The 22,080-nt window shown below is 41.7% G+C and overlaps 1 protein-coding gene and 1 long non-coding RNA gene across 2 annotated transcripts; one reads left to right on the top strand and one right to left on the bottom strand.

The window, feature by feature from the left end:
- Positions 1–7,854: 7,854 nt before the first annotated feature.
- LOC118828654 (purine nucleoside phosphorylase-like) lies at positions 7,855–18,551 on the top strand. The gene is made up of 6 exons (XM_036735464.1): positions 7,855–8,053; positions 10,736–10,905; positions 12,925–13,028; positions 13,926–14,101; positions 14,222–14,412; positions 15,661–18,551. The coding sequence occupies exons 1-6, from the start codon at positions 8,043–8,045 to the stop codon at positions 15,879–15,881; spliced, it is 873 nt and encodes a 290-aa protein (XP_036591359.1). The 5' UTR covers positions 7,855–8,042; the 3' UTR covers positions 15,882–18,551.
- On the bottom strand, positions 14,969–17,084 carry LOC118828655. Its single transcript, XR_005008959.1, has 3 exons — positions 17,010–17,084; positions 15,379–15,462; positions 14,969–15,225 (listed from the first exon to the last, which is right to left on the bottom strand). It is a non-coding gene; the product is annotated as an uncharacterized LOC118828655 (long non-coding RNA).
- Positions 18,552–22,080: the final 3,529 nt, after the last annotated feature.

Here is a 22,080-nt window from a genome sequence, read left to right as displayed (position 1 = left end):
CTCCCTATTCCTTGAGATACAACAATATTGAAATTAGGACCATTAATAATCCTACAATGGCCTAGAAGTGTTCTAGTAAAAAGGAAGAGTCAATCAATGTGACAAATTTCCTTGTTGTCTCATTTTAAGAAATTGCCAAAGCCATTATAACCACCAGCAGCCACCACCCTGATCAGTCGGCAGCCATCAACACTGAGGTAAGACCCTCCACCAGCAAAAAGATTATGCCTCACTAAAGGCCTGGATGATGGTTAGCATTTATTTTAGCATAAAATATTTTTAAATTAATGTGTATACATTTTTCTAGACATAATACTATTGCACACTTAATAGACTAGAGTACAGTATAGACATAACTTTTATATGCACAGGGAAACCAAAAAATTCATGTGACTTACTTTATTGTGATATTTACTTTATTGAAGTGGTTTGGAACTGAACCTGTAATATCTCAGAGATATGCATGTACATGTGTACATCTTACTAGATTATAAAGTCCTCGAGGGAAGGGACCAAATTTGAACTTTCTCTACCATTCAGCACAGTGTTATATTTACTATGCACTTAACAAATGTTTAATGAATGGGTGAACATCAAAAAGAGCTTAAGCAAGGTTGGGTCACAACTCTAAAGTCCTCTGAGAACAGAAGAGGCATTTTTCTAGTCTTAGAATAAAGGGAGAAAAAGACTCCTTGAGTTCCCTTTCAGTTCTGTAATTTTATCAAGAATTAATGACTCTTACCCATTCACTCTCCTCCCTACAGGTTGAGACCTCAGAGAACAAAGCACTTGTAATTTCCTCTGGCATTTGCATCTTCACCAAACATTGGAGTCCTTCAGCAAATGTGACAAGAACTGTAGCTCCAGTCCCCAAAAGATATTGCTGTACTCCTCTGTGCCTTATGGGAATGCTTCTCACAGTCAATGAATCTAGATCAGTCTGAACAACAACTCTGGCCTCATTTACATGTCTTCTAAGTCCTCTTAATTTCAAGGTTAAAGTAGAATGGTTGGTCTGAATGCAAATATTCACCTTTAAGTCTCCCCAATTCACTATCCGAAGTAGGTTTTCTCTGGCTTCAGCCAGCTCAGGTCGGGGGGAAATAACTCTGTCTTCAGTTATTGAATAACTCATCAAATATTCCCTAATATTGATATCTGTCTCAGCTGCTTCAGCCCTACCACCCACTATGACCACTGAAGTCAAGCTATCTTGTTGTGATTTGACACTATAAAAAAGTAGAGCTTCCTATTCCTGGTTATTGGCTTCCTACTGGACATCTTCCCCTTTATAAATCTTCCTTTCGTATACCAGGGTCTTCAGTAATTCTTCTGCTTGCACCAATTATCCAAAGTCAAGCTCCCAAATCACAACTCCATCAGAAGTGCTCAGCACTGCCAAAATATCTCGAGCAAGGAAAAAATTCTCATTAAAGAGTTCTTCCTGGAGTTTTTGGATAAATTGCACTTGAAATGGAGATAGTGAGACTGGCCAGTCCTTAAAACCACCCAGCAGACTATAAAACTGCCTCTCCACCTCAAGCACATCCTGTTGGGGTCCCTGAAAAGTGATCATACCTAAAGGATCTTCTGCCATGGCTATAGTCACTGGAGAGTGAGGAAGAAGATATAACCTTCTTGTTGTGTTTTTGACCACCATATATCTAGGCAGATGGAGAATGGGATGTTCCACACACACTGGCTTTTCACTGAAAGCCATTTCCTGAACACATTGTACAAACATCTTCACTTCCTCAGTTGGCCCTACAAAGCAAGGGCCTTCATATTCTCGTATGGTTGTAAAAGACTTCACTAGTGATTGTTGCTTCTTCAGAACATTTAGAATATCTGAGTTGGACTCATAGTGAACACCACATTCCTTCTTGTTTTTCTGAAAAGCATCTTCCACAGCTTGATGTCAAGAGTGAAGAAACAACTAACCATTCTTGAGACTATTTCACTTTTGTTTTTGTATCTCCAAAGCCTAGTGTAAGTGGCTGACAGATAGTAGGGGCTTAATAGGGCAGCTTGGTAGAGCAGGAGGCAGAGGCCCAGGCATACATACACTCAAGAAGATGAATTCAAATCCAGTCTGGGACACTTACTACCTGTGTGACCCTGGGCAAGTCATTTAACCTCAGTTTCCTTACCAGTAAAATGGAAATTAAAATGAAGATTATAATAGCATTCATATCCCAGGGTTATGACAAGTTAATGACTAGGAACAAATAAAATGATAATTGTAAAGTGCTTAGCACATAGTAAGTGCCATATAAATGTTTATGATTGATTGATTGGCCAATTGATTGATTGGTAACTAGATGCTAAGATTCCTTTAAATAGGAGGCTACCAAAGCTTTTCTCCTGGAGTTTGTGAGAGGATATGCAGCTTCCTAGTAAATTCCTTCTCACTGTCTCCTCCCACAGGATTGGGTCCCCTCTTCCTCAAATGAGGGTGCTTTTTCACTTAGGCCATGTTTGTGGTGTTACAATCCCAACCCAGCTATAAAATTCCCAAGGACCTCGGTCCAAATTGGACTAATCAGGAGTTCTCTTTGTTCTCCTAACAAGGTGCAATGGGCAGGTCTCTTTACGGAGAGATTCTGTTGATTCATCAAATTGGTTAGATGATTTCTTCCATAAATAAGTGATAAGTGGTATATTATAGAGGAACAAAGAGCAGTGAGAAGCAGAGATGGCTTCTGACTGATTTAGCAGGAAAGGTTTTATGGAAGAGATGGCAGTTCGATTGGTGAAGATCAGTTTCAACAACTTTTAAATGAATTAGCAAGCATTTACTGAATATCTTAGAAGTGCCTTGTGTTGGAAAGCTGCCACTGAGAAGTTAACATTCCATTCAGACAAGCCAGAAATATGTGAAAAGTTAAAAAAAAAAACAGATCAGGTTTTATTAATACAAGATTATAATAAGAGATTCTGCAAAACACCAAATGATACAGAAAGTGAATGATTAAGGCTTTCAGAGGAAAAGGATGGGAAAAGTTAGTTGTAAATAAGGCTTTCCATAGAAGACTTATGATTTGACTCAGCTTTCAAAGATGGGGAACATTTGGACAGATGGAAAGGACCGTCTAGGTAGGGAGACTGTGAGCAAAAGCATGAAAACCAGAAATTGTAAGAAGTGTCCTTATACCAATCTGACCCAATTTATGATAAATTTGCCCTAAAATGAACAGTGCTATATTGAGGACCTTCTCTGTGCTTAGAAGTTTCAGCATTTGGAATCTGTACCATTGAAATGTGGTTACAAAGATCAGCCTCTTCATCATCTGGACTAGTTTACTTAAGAAGAGAGAAAATATACTAAAGACAAACTAAATTCAGTTGTGTCAAACTCAAATGGAAATAGATCTTTGCAGGCTACATATTGACTTAGAAAACCACAAATTGGCATTATGTTGTATTTTACTGATTTTGTTAAACATTTCCCAGTTATATTTTAATCTGCTTCTGGTACCACTCAGTAGTTTCCCTGGCCTCTTGTGACCTGGCTAGATAATCTGAAAGGTTTCTTTCACCTCGAATGTTCTAGGATTCTGTTCATGTAAGGTGTTATCATAGGCACTGGATATATAAATACAATGCAGCAGCCCCTCCCTCCAGGAGTATGTAATCTGCTTGTTGTGGTTGGCCCTGTCCAACTCAGGACTGGGTCAAACAAGAATTGAGGCGAACAGGATTAAGTGACTTGCCCAGAGTCAAAAAGGTAATAAGTATCTGAGGCCAAATGTGAACTCAGGTCATCCTGACTCCAGGCCCAGTGCTCTATCCACTGCACCACCTAGCCACCCTTTGGATTCTGTAATTCAGGGTCCCGCAACAGTAGTGAGGGGCGGTGGAGAGAGAGTGGAATGGGAGTGCAGGTAAGAATGACAGGGCCAGACTCTGATGTCTTTGGTAAAGCAATGGAGGATGGGGAGGAGAATGAGTAGAGGTATGTATGGAGAGGCATGTAAGGAAAGCACACTTTCCTGATCCATGAGGAAGTAGCTTTGATGTTTCCTACACATCCCTCTTCCCCTTCCACTCTTCTTGTTTCCATTACATTCATTCCAGACACAAGGATTACTTCTTTCTTGATTAAAACTTTGCTATTAGCAAAACCCACCTGCTGTCATTTCTTGTCTTCTCGAGCATGAGAAGGTAAAAATACCATACCCAATGTCCATTCCTAATTCCTTTCCTCCCAGTGCCCCTATCAGGTGTGGGAAACCTGTAACCTTGAGACCACACGTGGCCCTCTAGGTCCTCAAGTGTTTACCTTCGATTGAATCCAAACATCATAGAACAAATCCCCTTAATAAAAAGTTTGTTCTGTAAAACTTGGACTCAGTCAAAAGACTCTGCACCCAAGGACCTAGGAGCTCACGTGGCCTTGAGGCTGTTGGTTCTCCATCCCTGCCTAGATCCTGAATGTGAATGCAACTGTGTACATGTCTATCAAGTGAGGGGACCAAAATGCAACAGGTGCAGAATTGACATTGTATAACATGGCACTGCAGCAGGCAGGAGAACTTTCCAACCTTAGGGAGTTGTTTTTGCACTGAGACTGCCTCATTTGGCTCTGAGAATTCATGGCCCACCGTATGTGCCAGGTCTGTACCCTTTAGCTGTTGGGGGACAGCCAGTCTGGGGAGATATTTGGGTGTGGTTCCCTGGAGTTTAACCTTTGAGACTCGGGCTATTAGGGACATCCTCCAACCTTCATCCCCTTTCCCTCATGCAAGTTATTGTTTAGTCAGGAATCCAGAACTCTGAACAGAGCAATGGAAGTGATACATATAGGATAGGAAATGTACCTGGAACAAGTCAGGGATTGGTGAAGCAAGATTTAAAAAGAGGAAAATCTTGATGTCCAGGGAAAGTAGGATGTGGACTGAGATTCCAGGTGAAGTGTTGTTGTTTGTCCTTCCTTCTCAAAGAGGACCATGACATCAGGAAGGTGATTGATTTGCAAGTGAATTGAATTGAAGTGAAGGAGGGCTGTGCAAAGTCACCAGCCTCACTTTCTCCTCTGGAGCCCTCTGGGTCCAGTGGCAAGATATAGGGAGTGAAGGAATTCCCACTCTAGAACCTGTAATCTGAAGAACCCTGAGGGATCCTATCTGTTGCTGACTCATAAAGGGAAAAACTACGATCTCTGAGGACTCTTAGCCCTGATTTTGAAATACTGGACCACTAAGACCCTGTCCCTTTCTCTGTCACTGTTTGTTCCTTTTCTGTCTGGTGAGTGGAGAGATGGCAGTGTATGGTGCAGACACAGTTCCTTGGAGGAAGAAGAAGGGGTTGTAAAAAGGTAATGAAGCATAATTACCCTAATGAGAGTGATTGTTTGGTTTCTCAACTCTGGCCAGAAGCAAGAGACTTTCCAGAGAAATTATTTTTTTAATTACTTTTTTTTTGTTATAGTCTAAGTAATGAACTGAATAGAGATGTCACAAATGTCTTTAAAATAACATTTTCAGTATTCTATTTCTGCCAACATGCTAAGCCAAATGACTCCATTGAAGGAGGGAGAGACTGGTATAAGCTAAATAGTGTGAGAAATGTGAATAGATAAAGAGATTAGGCTAAGGAAAAATAGAGATCTGATCAGACACAGTTGTAGTTAGAGACTAGCATAAAGATAGGAATAGACAAAAGAAAAAAGAATGGAAATGAGATAAGGTGTGGTATGAACAAATTGAAGACAGGAAGGGGAATAGGCTAAGGAGACTGAAAGGATAGAAACAGGATTGTAAGCAGTGGTGCCAGCAGTGGTTTAGGGCAAAAGTACAATTTTGGGTTCAGGAAGGAGAAACAGAGGTTGGAAAAAACAAGGGGCATAGGCATGAGGCTGAGGTTCCTTGGAAGACAATACATTTTAGGGGTGGTAAAGGACAATCAACAAGTAACTAAACTGGTGTAGGACATCAGAGAATAGATAAAACTTTTACTTTCAATTATGGAGCTTTATCCCTGGGGCATGCCCTTCTCTATGGACTTAAGAATCAGAACCAAGACCCCAAATTTCATAATTTAGAATTCAGGGGTGGGGAACCTGTGGCCTGGAGGCTACATGTGACCTTCTAGGTCGTTGAGGGCAGCCTTTTAGCCTTTTGACTGAGTCCAAGTTTTATAGAACAAATCCTTTTATTAAGGGGATTTGTTCTGTGAAGTTTGGATTCAGCCAAAGGGCCTCAGTTGAGGACCTAGAAAGCCATGTGTGGCCTCAAGGTCACAGGTTCCCCACCCTTGAAAATTCTAGATGTTTCTTTCTTTCCATTCACACATGCTTCCCACCATTACATGTTTTACATGTTTCATGTTCTGGTAAAGAACCCAGGCATCCTGGCTTCTAGACTTCTCTCTGTTTTCCTAATTTTCCCCTTCATAGGCTGGATATGGATCCTTGGTGTCCCAAGACCTGCATCCTCGGTCTCCCCCACCCCCACAACCCCTTATGCATCTTGTCATAGTTGTAGAGTATTGTGTGTGATAGTCTGCTTTGTGGGATTTCTTTTTCTTTGCTATCTCTCCTAGAATTGTACTTGCTCTTTCTCAGTCTCCTGCGCTGGATCCTTATCCAGGTCACTTCTACAAACCACTAACTATGGGTGTCCCCCAAGGCTAGGCCCTTTTTGCTTTTAGAGCTATACCGTCTCACTTGGTGATCTTAGCTTCTACGGATTTAATTATTATATCTATGAAGGTGATTCCCAGATCAATATATCCAACCCTCGTCTCTCTCCTGAGCTCCAGTCCTGCATTGCCAAATGCTATTTGGACATCTCAAACTCCATGTTCCCAAAGCAGGACCCTCACACATTTCCATTTTCCCAACTTTCCTCTGATTGTGGAGGGCACTAATATTCTCTCAGACACACAGGCTGGGATTACTTGTGCTCACCCCATATATCCAATCTATTGTCAAGTCTGGTCATTTCTACCTTCACAAACTCTCTCTCGTACACCCCCTTCTCTTCATTCATTCTGTCCCTATCTGGGCAATAGCATCTCATGACCGATACTATTGCAATAGCCTTCTGGGCTACCTCCTTGCCTCTAATCTCTCCTCACTCCAATTCATCCCCCCCCACCCCCACCCCTCCACCTCCATCTCCCATCCTCATTCTAGTGCTTTCTCTCCGAGATTCCTTTTCATTTATGTTGTGTGTGTCTTGAATACGCATAGCCATGGCTTGCATTAGATTATGAATCATTTGAGAGGGAGGACTTAGGTTTTGTCTCAGTTATTTAGCCTAGTGTTTAGCAGCTAGTAAGCACTTAATAAATACTTGACCTCTCTTACAAGGCTGATTTTGATTCAGAGATGAAAGGACCTAAGAAGCCAGTTAGTGCAACCCTCCCCGTTGTTTTACAAATGAAGGTATGTAGGTGCATCCAGTTCAACTTATTTGCCCTGAGTCACTGAGGTGGTTAGTGACAGAAAAGATGGGTGGTTTGTGATGTTCCAGAGGGGCTGAATGTGGTCTTGGCCTTTCCTGTCTGCCACCCAGGCACCCAGGCAAAGGCAACCAACCTAGGCTCAACTCTCTTTTAACCTTCAAATGTCATAAAAATGAATTTGTGATAGAACTATAAACTTTCTCTACTCAGGTTAATGGTGACGGGGGGGGGGGGGGGGGGGGGGGGGGGACTGGGGTGAGAGAGGAAGCAGGCTGCCAGATCTCATGCCCCAGGGCTTAAAAGGGAAGTAGGGTCTGTATCTCTTTAAGCATCTGCCAGGAGAGTTAATTCATTTGTTATTCATTTCAGAGTCTCCTCCCTCTTCCCTCCCTCCCCTCCCAAACCTCATACTTGGCCTAGTGATTGAATCAAGCTTGGTCTCCAAGGAGGCAGGCTAGTTTTTGCGTTTGCAACAGCCATTGGCTGGCGACCTCACAGGCTGGGGCTTAAAGCCAAGAGCGAGTGAATTCTGTGCAAGTCCTTGCTGACTGGGGCATTGCGAGCCCAACGGTGCAGAGCTGAGGGAGAGGAGTAGACCGAGGCAGAGAAGAGGAGAATACCACGACGGAGCCATGGAGAATCAGTGAGTCAGGCCCAAAGGCCCCCAGGGAGACAGGGGAGGCTGGGTGAAAGGGATCGGGGAGCCTGGGGGCAGAGAGGGGCCAGGTGAGGATAGAGACCATATGTGGTGAGGACAGGGTGCATGGCAGGAGACCGAGTCCTGGCATCCTGGGCCTCTGTGCTCCCGCCTCTCTCCAGGATGGGGAAGTGGGGGTGGGGAGATATGGGTGTTGAGACCGGCCTCCCAGATGGGGCAGGGAGTCAGAGTGCAGGCACTGGGATGAAGGGAGCTTAAATTTGGGGACAATCCCTGTTCAGATTAGGAGTCGATCACCCCTCGGAGCTGACTTGTATAACTTTACGTGCTCCAGCCCCTTACCCAGGCACATGTGTCCATGCACACTTCCCACCATGATGACCTTGTCTCTTGTGAGATCAGGAGATCACATCTCTAGGAAAGGAACAAGTGCTTAACTGTAGAGGCTCCAGGCTTCTCTCTGCCTGACTTTGATATATCCCTGGGAATGGACCAATCTCAGGAGAAGTCTCATGGAGGGAGAAGGACCTCCCTGTATCTGAGAGTGTGACAGAAAGAGGGATGCAGGGGCTCTGGGTTTCCTGGGACTGGAAATGGGTCTCCTGGACACCTTGGACGCTGTATTAGGGAATCCCTGAAGGCAATTCATTTACAGGTGGATGGGGCAGACTGAGGGGTGCAGGTGGGGGGTGGGCAGCTCTCTGTATTTGAGAATCTGAGGGCAGCAGGGACTCCGAACTTCCTGGGACAGAAAATGGGTCTCCTGGACACGTGGAAGGCTGGATTAGGGAATCCACTCCTCTTAATTTGACCATCTATACCACTTTCCTTCCTTTGATGACGTCTTAGCAGGATGGTTTTGTCTTCAAGAAGGAAACGAGAGAGTTTTGGCTTTGAGGTCCAGAGTTCTTGCCAAGTGACTCAGTGGTGATGAATAGTGAGTAGTGGAGTGAAGGCTGGATTTGGCATGAGAAGGTCTAGTCCATATCCTAGCTCTGCTAATTTTTTCCTACCTTTGAGACCCGGGGTTCAAGTCACTTAGTTTCTGTGGGTCTCAGTTTCCTCAATTTAAAAATTTAAGGTTCCTTCCAGCCCTGAATTTATGATACTATCATTCAGCCAGAAGCTGTTGGAAAAACGGACTTTTGGGTGTGGTGCTTATTCAAAACCCTCCACCCTGTTCCTTCTCATGTCCCTTTTGAGTTACCCACCTTCCCCTTTTTTCCCCCCTTTCTTTCCTGATAGCCTCTTCCTTGCCCCATCGCATGACCTCATCTGACCTCAGGGCTTCAGCCACTTTATTGACCACTTCCTACCCTTCCTGCCCATTCCTTACAGTCTGTACCTTCTGGAGGCTATGGGAACTATGAATCCCTTGCTCCAATTTCCGAAGTTCTATGTTTGAGGCAAATAATCCTCTAGAGACTGTGGGTTGTTGCTACTAAAACACTGGTACCTCCCTTTTCTTTTTCACCTCTGCACCCTCTACCCTGGCCTGGGGAGAAACAGAGAGGGAGAAAGAACTTGGAAAGGAGAGACTAAGACTTCTAAATTGCTACTGCCTTCAGGCTAGTCTCTAAAACTATAGAGAAGACTTGAGCTTGCCTCTTTGCTGAGGGGTCATAGGATCCGGCATCCAGAGCTGGAAGGGACCTCAGAGGCTATCTCACCATTTTGAAAAAGAGGAAACTGAGGCTTAGAGAGGTTAAGTGGTTTGAATTTTTTTGGGGGGAGGGTATTAGGCGGTTAAGTATAAGGTTAACTTTAGGCAAAAGGGGCTCCTATTCCAGGGAGGAATGCAAATCTGACTTCTTGGTGATTTTAAGGAAAGGAAGGGAGAAAGAATTGGTGGAAACATAAGTGAATTTTTAAAAAATCTGTTTAGTGCTTTGAAAAACACTTTCACATCAATTTACCCTCAACAAACTTCTGCCTGAGTTATGGGCAAATTGTATTACAACTCTTGTAACTGAAGAAAGGGGCAGCTAGGTGTCCCAGTGGATAGAGCAAAGAGCTTGGAGTCAGGAAGACTCATTCATCTTCATGAGCACAAATCTGGCCTCGGGTACTTCCATAGTTGTGTGACCCTGAGCAAGTCACTTCACCCTGTTTGCCTCGGTTTCCTCATCTGTCACATGAGCTGGAGAAGGAAATGCAAACCACCCCAGTATCTCTGCCAAGAAAATAGCAAATGGGGTCTCGGAAGGTTGGACAGATAACTGAAAAATGACAACAACAATTGAAAATGAAACTGAATTTGGTTTGCTGAAGATCACTACAACTAGGAACCACAACCCTTGTGCTGTGCTCTTAACCTCTGTGTACTCTAAATCGCTGTAACCTCTCTTCAGTCACTTGACAAAAGCTCTGATCTCCAATGCCAAAACTCTCAATTCCTTCCCCAAGATAAAAGTTATCTTTCTCTGGAGCCTCAAAGGAAGATAGGAGGCCATAGGCATTCTGAGTAACTGGAGGGGAGAAGAACCAAGGAGATGTGACTGTCTGCCCATCCCTCCCTACCCCCCACCCCCTTACCAGCCATCTGTCAATGAATAGTTTTCCTTGAATACTTAATTCTGGGGATTGCCTGATTTCATATTAGCCTTTCCCTTCTTTACTTTTCGTTGTCCCTTTCAGTTTATTTAATGAGTCTTTTCTCTTTCCTAGATTCAAGTATGAGGATTATAAGGAAACTGCTGAGTGGCTTTTATCCCATACTAAATTTCGACCAGAAATTGCAGTGATCTGTGGTTCTGGATTGGGGGGATTGGCGGATAGACTGACCGAATTCCAGGCCTTTGACTACAGTGAGATACCCAACTTCCCTGAAAGCACAGGTACTGACAAGGATGATGCTGGTAGATTTGGGGAGCAGAGAATTTGATCTGGGAACCTAGGTGGGATGTGGAGAATAAAGTCAAAAGGCCTAAGGAAAAAATGTTTTCATAACTAAAGACAAATCCTTGTAGTCTCAATATTTGCCCCAATACTAAAACTATTGTCTTCTCGTATAAAAAGGCATCAAGAGGTGACAAAAACCCATCAAAATTAGGAAGGACCATTGCTAGGTTTTGGGAGTGGTTTGATAGAACTCAATTCCCAGGTGTGAGAAAACATTTCCATCAAGGCACATACAGGATATGTGAATGTCTTTCATGTTTCATGAGATAGACATGTCTGTATTAGCATATATTTGACTTCTTGCTTATGGCAGTATAACTCATATGTTCCTAAATTCTCTCCTTCTCTTCTAATTCACTCCAGCCTAGCTCTGCCACTTTCCATAACTTTAGTAGCATGCAGTTTCTTCCTATATACCTAAAGTTATGTTTAAGGCATCCCTAAAGCCTTAGTTCAGCTTTAAGCTATTAAAGCTATTAAACATGTACATACATAAGAATATATATGTGCTATTTAAAAACATATAAGCTCTTTTATATTTTATGTATATATTTGTGAAAGCATACAAACAGATAAATGTAAACACAGGCAGAACATATACAAGACCAGCATCTGACTGGCCCTCTGACTTGGGCAGAGTACTGTAGGCGTTTGGTAACCAGGAGACTTCCTGTAATATGGAATAATAGTCTCTCTCATGTTGTCTTTCTGGGAAATGAGAATGAGTTCATTTTGGTCTTGGGTTGTCTAGCTGTCCATATTGCCTGGCAAGAAGTTGGAGGTGTGGAGAACTATAATTAGTGAAATAAAGAAGAAGTAGTATAGGGTGCTTTTGGTTTTTATTGATTTCTTAGATCCCTATCTTCTTTTTCCCTTGGAGAATCCAAGGCTTTAATTAAGGAACATTTTCTAAACTCTTCAAAGTAAGAAGAATCCAGAGAAGTGGTGGGAAAGGAAACAAGAGGTATTCAGAAAGGCATGGAAAAAATGCCCCACAACCAATACGGATAGAAGGCCCAGTTCTCTGAAAGACAATGAAGTTGGCTCCCATATACTTCCATGATACTCTGTTTGTGAGGATACCAGTGGTAGTTTTCTATTCACTTCTGCCCCCACCTGGGTACTGGCTGTATATGCTTTGTGCTGATTTTTAAAAATGTCCTTTTCCCACTTCAAAAAAAATTTGAGCTTAACAATCATCATCAAATACCGATATTTCAGCACACCAAGAAGGTCATGAAAGGGAATTAGAAACTGAGTTTATATGCAATTTTTGAAGAGATATATACCAAATTTAACAAATTAGAAACAAAATTGCTCTTATGTCACCTTCCGTACTTTTTTTCTCTGAATTTAAAAAAAAGTTTATTGATGCTCTTTTCCCTTCATGTCTGCCATTACGTGCTAACCTACCTTTCCCTCAATCCCTGCCTCCAAGTAGAAGCTCTACATTTCTGGTTTCCCCTTTTGAGTATACCCCATCTCTGAGGCCATTTATTATTTCTGGAACGGTTAGGTTGGCCACTTTTTCTGGAAATGACAATTAAGAGACTGACTAATAATAGTTATTATATGAGGTAGGAACAGAAAACCAGTCCTTTGGCTTATCTTTCTCTTACTAATAGGCCATTCTCTACCCTTCCCTCTTAATCTGTCCTGATTTGTTCCTTTCTGGGTCCCTGAGACTTCTTGGTTGGGAGTTTAGGCAGCTGGGTAGCTAAGAACCAGTATAACGCTATCCTTATACTCCAGAAAGAAAACACCAGAGACATTCCTTTCCTCTATCATAGGGTCTTATTCTGGAAGATGTGAAGTAGGTAGGTCATATTTTCATTTTCTCTGGGGGTGGCCATAGACCCTGAAGAACCATTCACTTACTGTCCTTTCAGAGGCCCAGAACATGAGAAACAACTCCTGTTGAATGATCCTGGTTCCCTTTTCTTTTTCCCATGTAGTACCAGGGCATGCAGGGCGGCTGGTATTCGGATACTTAAGTGACAAGTGCTGTGTTATGATGCAGGGCCGATTCCACTCATATGAAGGTTACCCACTCTGGAAGGTGAGTCTGATGCCTAGACACAGGTGGGTAATTCCTATTAGAAAGGGGGAACGATTTCAGTCATTAATACCAACCTCATGAGTCATTCGCTCACCTTTCCTTTGCTTTCTAGATATTATCCAGTACCTGTTTCCTTAGCTGTGTAATCATCAGAGTCTCTGGCCCATTACTTTGGTTCTGAGAGATTTGTGGCTTTTAAATATTGGTGTGATGTGGGTCTGGGCATTTGAGAGAATAGCCAGGCCTGGAGGATTGAGGTTACTAGGGAGGCTTTGTACCCTGACATCTGAATTGTAGGGGCTGGTTAGAGAAGGATGTGTCTAAAGCTGAAGGAAAATAATAATATGTCAAGGAGATAACATGATTAGACTTCCTATATTTGGTCCCTTCCGTGACAGCATAGTTATCTCTTTTTTTTAATCTTTTTATTTTTGGAGTGGGGAAGGGAGGGCAATTGGGGTTAAGTGACTTGCCCAAGGTCACACAGCTAGTAAGTGTGTCAAGTGTCTGAGGTCACATTTGAATTCAGGTCTTCCAAACTCCAGGGCCGGTGCTCTACTCACTGTGTCACCTAGCTGCCCAGTTATCTCTTCTTGATCCACAGTTTCTTCCATATTGGGCATAGTGGCAAAGAACCTTGGATTTGGAGTCAAAAGGCGTGGGTTTAAATTTTAGCTATGCTACTTCCTGTGTAACCTTGGGTGAATCATTTAACTTCCCAAGGCCTCAGTCTTATTCTCTGTAAAATGGAAGGGCTGGACAAAATTACCTTTAAGGTTCTTTCTACACAGTGTTATCCTCTTTCTCTCCATCTTTCTCATGCTATCTTGGGCTTTGGGGCTTTTGTGGATTGGTAGAATTCCTGGGTGCCTCACTTTTCTCCTTTTGACTCCTCAGGTAGCATTCCCTGTGAGGGTTTTCCATCTTATGAATGTGCATACTTTAATTGTTACCAATGCTGCTGGTGGGCTGAACCCTGAATATGAAGTTGGGGATATTATGCTGATCCGAGATCATATCAACTTGGCTGGCCTCAGTGGCCAAAATCCACTCAGAGGCCCCAATGATGAGAGGTATGTATATGGACTTCATTCATAGAGGATGGAGCTAAAACTGATCCTCTGCACTCGGTGGTCAGAGGAGCGTTCCCTTTTTATCTAAGACGAGTCCACAGTTCTCATTCTTTGCTTCAGGTTTGGAGAAAGGTTTCCTCCCATGTCTGATGCCTATGACAGGATTCTGAGACAGAAGGCCCATTGCATATGGGAGGAAATGGAACAGGAACGACCACTGCAGGAAGGAACCTATGTTATGGTGGGAGGGCCCAACTATGAAACCATTGCAGAGTGTCGGTTTCTGCAGAAAGTAGGGGCGGACGCTGTTGGTAAGAAGGGGAGCTCTTGCAGAATTATGGCTTAGAGGCCTAAGGAGGAGGTGGGAATTGACAGTCCTGAAGGGTTTAAAGAAGAGTAGACCAAACTGAAAGGATTAAATTTAGATTAGTTATTAATTTAGATGAATGGTTTTTAGGGAAATAACCAGGTATCTCTTTAATGTTTTCTATTCGACTAAATTTTGAATGTTAAAGTCAGTGCTAATGATTTACTACTGGTTTAATTAATATCTGCTCTTCTAGCCATTAAGTAAGAAGAAAGCCAAATTTACCAAAGGCTTTTTGGTGGATTAAATCAATTAAGAGACTTTCCCAGACTAAGGCTATGGTTACTCCTAGTATCAGGGGAAAATCAAGAGATAAAAAGGAAAAGGGAAGGGAAACAAGCCTTTATACAGAGCTTTCGATGTGCCAGACACAGTGCTAAATGTTTTACAAATATCTCATTTGATCCTCACAATAACACCCTTCAAGGTAGGTGCTATTATGTTCCCCATTTTACGGTTGAGGAAATTTGAGGCAAACAGAGGTTAAGTGACTTGCCCAGGGTCACACAGCCAGTTCTTGAGAATGAATTTTTGAACTCAAGTCATCCTGACTCCAGTGCTACCAGCTTCCCCTGTAGATAAATAGATGAACTTTAAGAACTGTCTGGCACTGTGCCTTCCCTCAAGGAGCTCAAATTCTTCTTTAACATTTTTATTTGGAGTTAGAGACCTTGGGTTAAAATCTCAGTTCTGTTCTTTCCCACCTGTATGTGACCTTGGTCAAGTTGCTTCCCTTCTCTGGGTCTTCATTTCCCAGCTGTAAAATAAAGGGTGTGGATTAGGTGGCTTCTAGGGTCCCTTGAAGCTCTAATATCTATGACAGAAGCTCACACTCTAGTGAGGAAAGACACCCTCCCCCTCCCCCTGACACACAAACACATACACACGGAGAGAAAATTGTAGAGCTTACTTGAAAACTGGGGTCTCCCATTTTATGCCAAGAATTCCAAACTCCAGCAGAGAGCTCCCTTTTTTCAAGTGATATAACAAAATCCTAAGACAAATCCATTGAGACAGTCCTTTAATTTCACGGGGCTTTGCCAGGTAGTTTGGTTTTTCTAACATTTCTCCACCCCACTATGACCTCCCCACTATGATCTGTCTTGAATGCTGGAAGATGGGCTTGAGCTGCTCAGTACAGATCTGAGGTAAAGGAGTCTTGACATCAGTTCCCTTTCTCTTTCCACATCAGGCATGAGTACTGTGCCAGAGGTGATAGTGGCCAGGCATTGTGGCATGCGAGTCTTTGGATTCTCCCTCATTACGAACAAATCAGTATTGGATTATGAAAGCCAGGAGACAGCCAATCATGAAGAGGTACTGGCGGCTGGGCGCCTGGCTGCCAAGAAGTTGGAGGAATTTGTCTGTACTCTTGTGGAAAACATGCAGCCACCTTCGGAGAAGACTTTTTGACCCACAGGCTGCTTGGCATCTCCTTTCCCTGCTGCCCACTTTGCATTCCAGACAGTGGCCGGCTTTGCCTCCTTGCTTGAGCCATTTTCTGCCCTGAGGTTGTGGTACAGAAGTGAGAAATATTGGTATTCCACCTCCTTGGAATATTCGCTTATCCTTTCAAGCCCTTCCTAATGGCACCTAATTCTCTTTTATTCCATTGGTCCCTTCCCCACCATGGAAAGCTGGATCATTCCATTGTAGCTTCCAACCATAGCCAACATCCCAACATCCTTCATTCCACCCCTAGTAGACTTGTCTAGGGATTAAGTCCACTTTGCACTAAGGCTGCTGCTAATATTTTGAAAAGACTACTCGTACATTCCCAAGGCCTCACCCTGCCATCCTAAGACTTCTGAGGCCCTTCATGGTCCAGACCAGTGTATACTGCAAATTTAGTACTATGTGGGAATAAAAAGACAGTTAGAAATGTTTTCTGCCTTTGTATGCTGAACACTTAACTGGGTGGGGAACAACAGTTTAGGCTGTGAGAATATGTAAAGTATGATAATGACAAAAAGGCATACAGCCTTCTTAGACAATAAAGAATGGATGTTTCACTAGGCATATATTAGTAAACTGTACTCAGGATCAACAGGTAAGACAGGGAGCAATGTTTTTTTTCCTTAGGCTGCTTTAATTCAGTTCAATTAAAAACATTAAGTGCCACTGTATGCAAAGGAACAATTAGGTGTTGTCAGAGAGATAAATAAAAGATAAGCTCCTACTGTCAAAGGGCATTTGGTGTGGTAGGAGGATATATGATATAAATGCACAATAGAATATAGAAAAACATTTTAGAGCCAGGAAAGAATTGAGTTCACTCAATCTAATCCCTCATTTTACAAATGAAGAAGCAGAAGGAAGAATTCAAAGCTGCATATAGCCAGTGAGCATTCTAGCTGTAGGCAACCTTCAAGAACACTTACAGAGAGGTGGGAAAAATTCAAGTTCCATTTGAGTTTGGTAATTAGGAAGACAGTGGTAACTTTAGAGAATAGTTTCACAAGAGTGATGTGAGTAGTGGCCATCAGATCATAGGGGGCTGGGCAAACAAGTGGTTGGGAATGAGCTAAACAATTCACTTACCTTCTGATTTGATTCAGCAAAGGAATTAGGCTTCTACAAGTATGGCATTTGTGCCTGTGGATGTTACAAAGGAAGTAGTTCTCTGTTTCCCAGATAGTCACAATGTTCTACTAGGGCAAAATTGTGAAACCAATCTGGCACCCTTGTACTTTGGAACAGAATTTCTCCCCACTCCTGATGGCCCTTGCCCCCAGGGCAACTAGTGATACCTTATGGCAGGCTAGAACCTCTACTCTGGTGCCTCTGGTTCCTAGCCAGTGCCCTCTCCTCTGATCCCTTTCTATAAAAACATACTTTTCCTGCTAGCTATTAACAAGAGGAAATGGTGGTTTTATTTCAGTATCAGGATGTCTCTCAGGCTGGGCACAGTTAAATAAGAAAGCCAGTGTTATATTGTCACTCTTCATGTACCATCACCTCACCACCAAAATAGTTGCTTCATACAATTTGCCATTAGCATCTGCTTTTTCTCTCTGCCAGAAGAGATACAAGTTCTGGTTTGAGACCACTTTCTGCATTTCTCTCATAGATAGGCACCCAACTATGATTTCTTTATATTAATTGGGGAAAAGATTCAACTTTAGGATACCTGTTAGGGTGGGTGGAATTAAAACAAGATTTGGATTTGCTCCATGGGCTCACTATCCTCTTCTGTATCTCTTAATACCACAACTTGACTCTGATAGAACTCTAAGAATTGGAACCATTCAACCTACGAATTAAAGACCCAAGAGTTATCTAGTGGCTTTTTGAGGATCAAACATAGCTTAATTATTAGCAAGTGTGTAGAAACTAATAGTGTGCCATAAGAGTTGCAGTATTTGATGGGAAGACAGGGTCAAACAGAAGCTCACTGGTATCCTAACTACAAAGTTCAGATAGGGGAGGACATGCACTCTACTGAGAGTGTGTCCAGGTCTTTATGGGGTAAATTGGCTACCCAACTTCACTTTCATTCCAAAGAAATTGAGTCATTTTGTGGTGTCCCAGCAATGTAAGTAGCCAATAAGGAAGGTAGGGAGAGTAAGAATTAACCTTGGAAGAGACTTATAGCCAAACTCCATGCCTTTACTCTCACTATTCCCTGTGCCTGGAATGTTCTGGGAAACAATTCTCTCCTCTTCCTCCCTTTCACCTCTTGAAGGCTTACCACTTTTCTAAGAATGCGACCTCTTTCAGGAAGCCTTATTTAAAACACTCCAATAAGAAATGATCTTTCTTTCCCTGGTTCTTGAATTGCCCTTTGTACTTGTCTTAATGTTTTTATATATTTCATTTTGCACTATAATTCTGGATATTTATCATTATATTGTCATTTTGTATATTTCGTATTTCCCCTACAGGATTGTAAGCTCTATGAAAATAATAACTATGCCTTAATTGCATTTTTATCTCCTTAATCACGTAATAAGTACTTAATAAACAGTCAATGAATGAATGAATGAAAAATCTTAATAACTGTAACTCAAATTCAAAATAGTGCTTTATGAGGCTTTACAAAGTGTTTTTCTCATACCAACCAATAAATTCTATATGCATTTTTCCATGCTTACTATTTATAGTGCTTTGTCCTAGGTATTAGGGATGCTTATAAGGGAGTTGGGAAAACAGACTATGTATACATGAAATGATTTGCATATTTCCAGAGCAGTCTATCAAATGAGAAATAATATTGCACAAACTATATAAGGGTATCGGATTTTGCGTGTAAAAAGTGGTGGCCATAGATTAAAGGATAAACAAGAAGATGAAGTTAGTCTGGGAAGGCTTCCTAAAGGTTAGTTATGGATAATAGCAGAAATTTCTCTTTCTCTTTCTTTCTCTCTCTCTCTCTCTCTACCATATGTATATACATAATAGTACTTTAAGGTTTGCCCAGAGCTCTGCTTATGTCATTTGATTCTCACAACAACCTTGTGAGGTAGGTGCTTTCATTCTCGTTTTACAAATGAGGACACCGAGTCTGGCAGGTTAAGTGACTTGCCTAGAATTACACAGCTGCTATTTGTCACTGCTATCAGAGCTGCACTCAGTTCTTCCTGATTCTAAGCCTAGCTCCCTAATTCATAATACCATCTAATTTATCAGATCACACACATGCCTCCCTAAAAGAGCATGAAAGACTCCTTCAGGGTGGGTGATGTTGAGAGTTTGCTCAGATTGGAAACATGCATGAAAAGATAACAATGTAAGAGCAATGGCCTGTTTTAATAGGCCATGTGTGGCCTCGAGGTTGCAGGTTCCCCACCCCGGTCTAAAATAATAACAGGTTATTGGTATCGACAACATTTTCTCATGTGAAATGAGGGTTGTTGATCTATGTGTACTTTCTTTTTTTTTTTATGACCTCGGGTTTCTTTGTTTGTTTGTTTGTTTGTTTTTATTTTTATTTTTAGTTTACAACACACGGTTCTACGTAATTTTGAGTTCCAGATTTTCTCCTCTCCCTTCCCCCCTCCCTCCCCAAGACTGCATGGAATCTCATATAACTACCACATATAACTTCTCATTGAATTAATTTATACACTAGTCAAGTTGTGGAGAAGAATTATGACCAATGGAATGAATCATGAGAAAGAAGAAACAGAAGCAAAAAAAAAAAACCCCAAAAACAAGAACAAAAGAGAAGAAAAAAAGGGGGAAAAAAAGGCGAGCATGAAGTGTGCCTCAATCTGCATTCAAACTTCATAGTTCTTTCTCTGGATGTAGATAGTATTCTCCATCGTGAGTCCTTTGGAATTGTCTTTGCACCTTGTGTTGCTGAGAAGAGCGAAGTCTGTCAGGGTTGGTCCTCACAGAATCCATATATCTGTGGTTGTGTATAATGTTGTCCTGGCTCTACTCCGCTCACTCAGCATTATGTCGTGTAGGTTTTTCCAGATTGTTATGAAGTCCATATCATCCCCATTTCTTATGGCAGAATAGTATTCCATTACCTTCATATAGCACAGCTTGTTCAGTCATTCCCCAATTGATGGGCATCCCTTTGATTTCCAATTCTTGGCTACCACAAAAAGAGCCGCTATAAATATTTTTGTACATACGGGTCCTTTTCCCATTTGTGTGATTTCTTTGGGATACAACCCTAGAAGTGGTATTGCTGGGTCAAAGGGTATGAACATTTTTATAGCCCTTTGGGCGTAGTTCCAGATTACTCTCCAAAATGGCTGGATCACCTCACAACTCCACTAGCCACGTAACAATGTTCCAATTTTCCCACATCCTCTCCAGCATTTATCATTTTCTTGTTTTGTTGTTTTAGCCAATCTGACAGGAGAGATGTATCTAAGAGTTGTTTTGATTTGCATTTCTCTAATCAATAGTGATTTAGAGCATTTTTTCATATGCCTATAGATAGCTTTAATTTCTTCCTCTGAAAACTGCCTGTTCATATCCTTTGACCATTTCTCAACTGGTGAATGGCTTGTATTCCTATATATTTGGCTCAGTTCCCTGTATATTTTAGAAACAAGGCCAATTTTCTCCCAATTTTCTGCTTCCCTCCTAATTGTTGTCTCACTGGCTTTTTTTGTACAAAAACATTTCAATTTCACATAATCAAAATTATCCATTTTGCATTTTGTAATGCTCTCTATCTCTTGTTGGGTCATGAATTCTTTTCTTTTCCATAAATCTGATAAGTAAACCATTCCTTGCTCTCCCAAATTACTTATGGTATCAGCCTTTACTCCTAAATCATGAACCCATTTTGACTTTATTTTGGTATATGGTGTGAGATATTGGTCTATGCCCAGTTTCTGCCCTACCATTTTCCAGTTTTCCCAACAGTTTTTGTGAAATAGTGAATTCTTAGCCCAGAAGCTGGCCTCTTTGGGTTTATCAAAGAGTAGATTGCTATAGTTGTTGACTTCTCCATCTTGTATTCCTATCCTATTTCACTGATCCACACTTCTGTTTCTTAGCCAGTACCAGGTAGTTTTGATGACTGCTGCTCTATAGTACAGTTTAATATCTGGTATGGCTAGGGCACCTTCTCTAGCATATCTTTTCATTAATACCCTAGATATTCTAGACCTCTTGTTTTTCCAGATGAATTTTGTTATTATTTTGTCCAGCTGAGTAAAATAATTTTTGGTAGTTCAATTGGTATGGCACTGAATAGATAGATTAATTTAGGTAAAATTGTCATTTTTATTATATTAGCTCGGCCTAACCATGAGCAACTGATATTTTTCCATTTATTTAGATCTGACTTTATTCGCGTGAAAAGTAAGAGATGTAAAGGGAGGGCTATGAGAGAAGAGGTAAGGAGGTAGTAGAAAAGGGTAAATTACACCAAATGAAGAGGCACAAAAACATTATAGGAGAGAGAAAGAAGGGAGGGAGAAGAGCAGTATTTGAGCTTTACTGTCATCTGATCTGATTCAAGAAGGGAATAACATACCCTGCTAAGTTTAGAAATCTAACTTGTCCTACGGAAAGTAGGAGGGGGAGGGTGGAAAAAGGGAGGGGGGTGGTCAGAAGGGAGGGGAGAAGTAGCAAGTGGGAAACGGTAAGATAAGGGAGGGGAATAAAGAGGGAGGGTGAACTGAGGAAAGTGGCGGTCAAAAGCAAAACTTTGTTGAGGAGGAGAAGGGGAAAGGGAGAAATAAAAGCATAAACAGGGGGAAATAGGATGGAGAAAAAGACACAGATAGAAATCATAACTGTGAATGTGAATGGGATGAACTCTCCCATAAAACAGAAGTGGATAGCAGAATGGATTAAAAACCATAATCCTACAATATGCTGTTTACAAGAAACACATTTGAAACAGAGGGATACACACAGGGTAAAGGTAAAAGGCTGGAGTAAAATATATTGCGCCTCAGCTAAAGTAAAAAAAGCAGGTGTAGCAATCCTAATCTCAGACAAAGCAAAACTAAAGATAGATTTAATTAAAAGAGATAAGGGAGGACATTATATCCTGCTAAAAGGCACCATAAACAATGAAGCAATATCATTGTTTAACATATGTGCACCAAGTGGCATGGCATACAAATTCTTAAAGGACAGGTTAAGGGAGTTACAGGAAGAAATAGACAGCAAAACTATAATATTGGGAGACCTC

The sequence above is a fragment of the Trichosurus vulpecula genome, chromosome 8, assembly GCF_011100635.1.
Source record: "Trichosurus vulpecula isolate mTriVul1 chromosome 8, mTriVul1.pri, whole genome shotgun sequence".
In the NCBI taxonomy this organism is placed as follows: domain Eukaryota; kingdom Metazoa; phylum Chordata; class Mammalia; order Diprotodontia; family Phalangeridae; genus Trichosurus; species Trichosurus vulpecula.
Note: the sequence above shows the minus strand (reverse complement) of the source record. Positions and strands in the feature narration are given on the sequence as shown.